The sequence below is a fragment of the Beta vulgaris genome, chromosome 6 (assembly GCF_026745355.1).
Source record: "Beta vulgaris subsp. vulgaris cultivar EL10 chromosome 6, EL10.2, whole genome shotgun sequence".
In the NCBI taxonomy this organism is placed as follows: Eukaryota; Viridiplantae; Streptophyta; class Magnoliopsida; order Caryophyllales; family Amaranthaceae; genus Beta; species Beta vulgaris.
The window spans coordinates 3244537-3251277 of NC_079207.1; the positions used below are offsets into that span (position 1 = coordinate 3244537).

Below are 6741 nucleotides of genomic sequence, written 5' to 3' on the forward strand. Positions count from 1 at the left end.
GTTTTTGAAATAATAAAACAATACAAAAAAACAATCTACAAGTAATAAATTAGTTCTCTCTTTCTTCATCTGTTCTGATTTCTGATTAATAGATTAATATGTTCTGCAACTTAAAAGTTACAACTTTGTTCTCTTCTCCTCGTCTCTACTATCTATTCTCTTTGCCAACGTTCTGATCACATAATAATTAAATATAAAACTGTAAAGAAAAACTTCAGTACATACTGAATCTCCCTTTTTTTTTCTTAAAACTTCAGCTTTTGCATAGGAGGGACGACACTTATACTATATACTTTGACCGCCCTTGATTCTTCTACGCGGCGCCTGAAGACCACATCACATCCACATCATTATTTTTTTTTTCCCTGTTTGCTTTAAGATTTTTAATCATGTTTAGCTACAATACTCATGTTATAAAGTAGGAGTATGTGATCTAGAGTCTATGTTAAGGAATGTAGGAGAATTATACAGGAATGCATGCTTTCATGGGAACGAGTTTATGTGCTCGTTTGGTTGAATGTAGGAAGTGTAAATTCTTTAGAATATTATCTTCCTATGTAATTGTATTTCCTAGGAATTATTAGATGTTGTTTGGTGATTCACGGGAAATGAAAATTCCTATGGGAATTTCCACTTACCTAGGTCCCCCTAGGTAAGTAACTTCCTCCATTTTGTGGGAAGTGGAACTTCCTAGGAATTTCTACTTTCCATGAATTTGTCAACCAAACAACACCAAACAATTCAAATTCTTAGGATTTCTAACTTCCTATGTTAAATAATGTTAACCAAACCATACCTATATATACATATATGTATATATTGTTAATTTTCAAATTATATGAAATGGACTTTTGTATCCCAATAAGGAAAGAGAGTTTAGCTCACTTACAAGTCCGAGAAGGTTCCATCCTAGCTAAAACCAATTTTATGTTAATTTCCAAATTGTATAAAATGGGTCTGGGTATCACAATAAGGAGGAGGATAGTTTAGCCCACTTACAAGCCCAATGAGATTTCATCCTAAAAACCAATTGGTGATAGAAAACGTAACTCCAAAGCTTATAAAGTGTTTTAGTCTCTTCACTTTCTCCAATATAGGACACTCACATGTGGACATCAATGGGACTCAACATATATAGTGTGGTTTTATGAGGATGATGAGCTTGTACAAAAAGTTTAACTCGGTATATATTCAAATTCAACCCATAATTAAATAATTTTTAATATTATAGAACATATGTCGAGTTATATTTGAGAAATGTGTACATGGATGACAATTGGGCGGGTCGGGTGCGGAGGATGATACCTCCACACTCACACCCACACCCGCATAAAATTCCAATTCCCATCTCCGCCCCACCATCCATTACGGGGAAAAATTCCACACCCATCCCCGCCCACACCACCCGCATGGATACCCGCACCCGCGTCGTAGCCACTTCATCCCCATCACCCGCATGGGATCGGCATCCGCTTTGTCGTACTTGCGTCATACCCACATATTTATATTTTGCAAGATAAAATTATTAATAATATAAGTATATAAATAGAATTTTAATCATAATATGTGGGGCGGGACGGACGTGGATGTGATGGGGATAGCATAAAATCCATATTCGTTCTACCACTCATTGCGGGTATGATTTTAATTCCCATCCTAGCCCCACTTAGACGGGGATGGGGCGGGTCTCCTACTTGACCCGCCCCACTGCCATCCCTAAATGTGTAGGAAAAGGACGTAGATGCATTTGCTCACTAAAACTTCCATAATTTATCATATGAAGTCACTTTTTATTAATAATGGAAATAGACGAATCCAAAATTTTCAAACGAGAAAGGTATAGGCATGAGATATACTTCTTCCATTTATATGTGAATTGACACAATTTGATCGGCATAGAGTTTTAAGAGCTTACTTGAGTTATTTATCTTATTGTTTGTAGTTCGTAGTGGGATATTCTTTATTATTATTAGGAAAAATTATTTTAATAAGTCAACCTTTAAATTGTCTTCTTTTTTTAAGGTTATGTTCAGTTCATCTTATTTTTGCTTATTTCAGATCTAATCAGATCAGATCAGTTCAGTCCTAGTTCTTACACACTATTCAACTTTTATAATTCCATTGTTTTGGAACAAAATATACCAAAGGGGAAAAATCCTATAGAGGAGTACATATTTGTACTTAATTTTCATTTGGCATTGTACATGTAATTCCTTCTGATACTGTCGAGTGAGTGGATGTATCAAACTTCTCTAATAATTATCCCTCTCTTTTTTCAGTTTTACTTTCTTTGTCTCGTTATATAGTGTTTATTTCTCATTTTTTTAAACAAAAATATAAGACAACACCAATTGAAACTTTTGTAAATTGTGTTATAAGTTTCAACTAATAGAATTAATAACTTAAATAAACAAATGGTAAGAGTACAACAAAGTAGAAAGATTTTACGTACTCTATATACGTAGGATTGATTTATGAGACAATAAAAAAAGAACACAAACACTACATTATGACATGGAAGGAATAATATTGCAATTAGTTATGTATTATCTTAGTCCATTTTGACTGCTAATTATAGTAAGGGTGAAGTTTTGAAAATAGACATCAAATAGAAATATGTGTTTGCTAACACTAGTGTCAAATGATGTGAACTTACTAAGTTACCTGAAATTGAAAACACGCTAAGGCGCATAAGTTAATTGATTGTCTAAGACTCTAAGTTGTTTGGTAAAATCAATTGTTTAATTATGTTGAAACCCATTAAATGTCCACTTATGAGTGTCCCACATTGGAAAAAGAGGAGAGAATAAATCACTTTATAAGATTAGGAGTTACTCCTCCTATCACCAATCGGTTTTAGGATAGAATCTCTTAGCTTGTAAGTGGGCTAAACTCTCCTCCTCCTTATTGGGTTATTCAGACCCATTTTCATATATCTGAAATCATTATTTCTGATTACCCATCCATGAAACCCCAGGCAGATTTTCATATAATCCCAACAACTCAATGTAACATCTCAATTTAACCTGATTCCAGTTCCTTAAATATTATTTAATATATTTGTCAAACAATTCTAGTTATTTTAGTACCTTAAATTTCTCATTAATTTTTTTTTAAAAAAAAGTAGCAACCTACATCTACAAGATTTTATATCACTTTTTTTTATTATCTATAGTTCGTAAACATGCATGGTCGAACTTCGACTATAAAAAAGATAAGTGAGTAGAATTCGGCAATATATATACTACATAAGAATTATGTAACTAATTAAACATTAATTCCGGTTTGTGTCAGGTAGAGGTGTAAATGAGATGAAAGTTCGACTCGAGTGAGCTCGAATCGAACTCGACTCGGGATATTGGTGAGTCGAGTTAAGCAATTCGATACTCAACTCAAAACTTGTGAGAGTGAGAGGCTTGAATATTCAATTAATTGCAGGAAATACCTAAATTCAACATATATTTTAGCTACCTTATCACATGAGACTGTTGCAAGCTATTAAAGATCTACTCAATTAAAACTCGATTCGAGTGAGCTCGACTCAAAATGCTAATGAGTCGAGTCGAGTTAGCTCAAACTCGAACTCAACTCACATCATTTACACTTCAGTGCTAGCATTAAGAAAACCGTCATAATAGACAAACTTGAACTCAATTCACATCATTTACACACCTAGTGCTAGCATTAGGAAAACCGTCATAGTACCAATTAAAAGACAAAAGACAGACACATATCATATCTTAATACTCCATGCATCACGAACTGAAGTTACAAAAAACTTGGACTGCTGCTAAGTCTAAGAATAATCAGTATTATTAGTTGTAATCCGACATTGATTTGGGATCTCAATGTAGAAATGCAACTGTTTCTGCTTTATGGTAATTGTGCCGCACGAGCCCATGAACTCAGTATAGTGGCTGGTGGTGATTGTTACATTTACCCTTATAAAAATCAATCGACTTGATAAAATATTGTATGATAATTTATTATCAAATTAAGCTCCCTACTAATATTAGTCACGACATATGTACAGTTGACCATATTGGGCCGCATATTACAGCAGGGTATGACACAAATACGAACAATCCGAATTTCACCCTTGTTCACAGAATTATAACAATTCTTTTGCGTCTTGAGTGTACAGTCTAGAGTGAATGCAATAATACACTCGAAATCTAAAACGAACGTATTAGGAATATTATCATATCTTTACGATACCCTAATATTCCTAATAGAACATAAATACAAACAAAGGCGCATGGACAATGTATACTATAATGATCAGATAAGCATAAATAGATATAACTCGTTTTTCAACCTGAAATCCGACCCTTTCGTTAGATGATATAAGTATGCTTAGTTAATCCGGTAATCCACTCAATATATAGAGTATACATGATTTTTATTTGGTAATTGGTAGCAGTTGGACCACCATGCATTATTGCATTTAGTAGTAGTAGTGACATTGAAGTACTGTACAGTGTACAACTACATTACTACAACTAGGAGTGCAAGATTTGAACTCAAAAAGAAAGAAAAGTGAAGTCAAAGAAGTAACAAAAAAAAGTTTCATATCATCATGATCATCATCATATATCATTTTCATACAGTAAATAACACCAGTCACTAGTACTACTAAGCTTGGACAATATTGAGACTAACAAAAGGTAAGAAGGGTTATATATATATATATATAAATATTTATATAAGACTACTGACAAAAGGGGAAAACAAAAAAGAAAGAGAAGACTCAAAAAGAAAGTTAAGTGAAGATCTAGCTAACAACATAGAATTATCCCATTTGCACTCTACCTAGGCTTAAAAAAAAAAAAAAGTGGAATTTTAAAGGGTAGTCCACAATTGAATTTTCTTTTTTTTTTTTTTTTGGAAAAAATAAAATAAAATAAAAAGGAAAAGGGAGTAATTGGAGACCTTGACCATAGTGCTTGGAGAATCGTAACCATCACTATCATGAATGATCACCAACAAAAACTCATTTGTTCCATGAAACGTCGTCGTCATTGCATGGCCTCTTCCTTTTTCCGAGATCATTGGCAAGATCAGATCATACTACTTCAATACTTACTATGATTAACATTTTTGTTTCTTTTTCTTTTTTTCTGATATGGATGATTGTAATTTGTAAATAGTAAGCCACGTAATACGTCACTTAATTGATTCACCTAGTGAAGTCATGAACAAGACCACTAGGTCTGTCATGGGTCAGCCAAGAGAGAAACTGAATACCGCCGTCGGACCCACGGTCATCTTCAATGAACCGGAACTCACTCGGAGTTCCGTAACATTGCATCTTCTGTGGGGCCGCCGGAGTATACTGGTGGGCCCATGATCCGTTATAGTACCCGTGATGTGGGTCCATCATTCCTGATCCCGCTCCATTATTAGCTGTTGCAGTAGTTGTAGCTGCGGCTGCTCTTCTCTCTTCTTTCTTGAACCTTATTCCACATGCGTTGCATAGTGACTGCAAATTTTCAAAAACCATCAATTTTAATACTTCTTCTATAAATAAGGTTCATAGATATAGAAAACTCTAATTATGGACGTGTTTAGATACATTAAATTGTAATGTCTAGACGAACATCGACTAAATACTTTGAACTGAATTAAATTGAAAACTAAAATAAAAAAGTGTTGAAATAATAGAGTTACAAAACCTTGAAGGTCCAAATAAACAAAGTTGATACTCATTTTTCCGTTTCTTATATTTTTCCATCACCACTACTAATTTAATTTGTTATTCAAACAAAGTGTAATTTGTTATAACACCCATCCAACAAAAAATCTTTATTATCCTTTTTAGATTCTTCCACTTGCATAGATTACCGTGAAAGAAAAAATAATAGAAACTATATTTTGAGACGAAGGGAGTAGTAGTAATTATTACCTTAGGGCCACGAGGACCATTTCTCCAAAGAGGAGTGGAGGTGGTATCACAGTTAGCGCAGCGGCGAACAAAGAGAGGATCACCACCACTATTAGCAGCGGGATGGTTGTTACTACGGCTAGGCTTAGGAGTAGAGCTAGAAGATTGCTTATTAGGATGAAGCAAATCCCAGCAAAAAGAAGACACACTATTACGATGAGTAGGAGTAGGTTTATTACTATTATTAGTAGTAGTATTATTATCATTAGTAAGTCTAGTGGAAGGAGTACCAAGGGAAAGAGTACAATCAACAGAAGAATACGACGACGACGAAGAAGACGAAGAGTACATATAATCAACCTCATCATCGTCATAAGAAACAGAGTTATGGTAGTTATGAGGGTACTGCTGTGGTTGCGTAGTAGGCCAATATGCGGCGGCGGAGTGGTGGCCGCAGTATTGATTGTAAGGGCCACAAGAAGAACATGGACCAACCATGTTTTATGAATAATGATGATGATAAATAAAAGTATTTGATATATATTTGTCGGGTAGTATGTTTTAGGGGTGAACCCCACGGTTGTCGTGGAATATATGGTAACGCAAAATTGGAAATATAAAAAGAGAGGAGAGAGAGAGAGAAATGGATGGGTTAATGGGTTTGAGAGGGTAAGGGGAAGTGAAGGAGTATTTATAGTTACACATGAAGAGTGTTTTAATTGATGAGTAGGAGGAGAGAGAAAGGAGGGAGGTAGTCAAAAGATCCCACGTGACTAACGGGAACAGTCTTCCAGGGATCTGCCTTCTCCGATCACGAGGAATACAGTCTTCAGTCTCTAAGGATACAGAAGAGAGGG

General features: G+C 34.7%; 1 protein-coding gene across 1 annotated transcript; it reads right to left on the reverse strand.

Moving 5' to 3' along the window:
* Nucleotides 1-4658: 4658 nt before the first annotated feature.
* On the reverse strand, nucleotides 4659-6532 carry LOC104895031 (GATA transcription factor 19). Its single transcript, XM_010681428.3, has 2 exons — nucleotides 5906-6532; nucleotides 4659-5482 (listed from the first exon to the last, which is right to left on the reverse strand). Exons 1-2 carry the CDS (start codon nucleotides 6380-6382, stop codon nucleotides 5180-5182), a joined length of 780 nt encoding a protein of 259 aa, XP_010679730.1. The 5' UTR covers nucleotides 6383-6532; the 3' UTR covers nucleotides 4659-5179.
* Nucleotides 6533-6741: the final 209 nt, after the last annotated feature.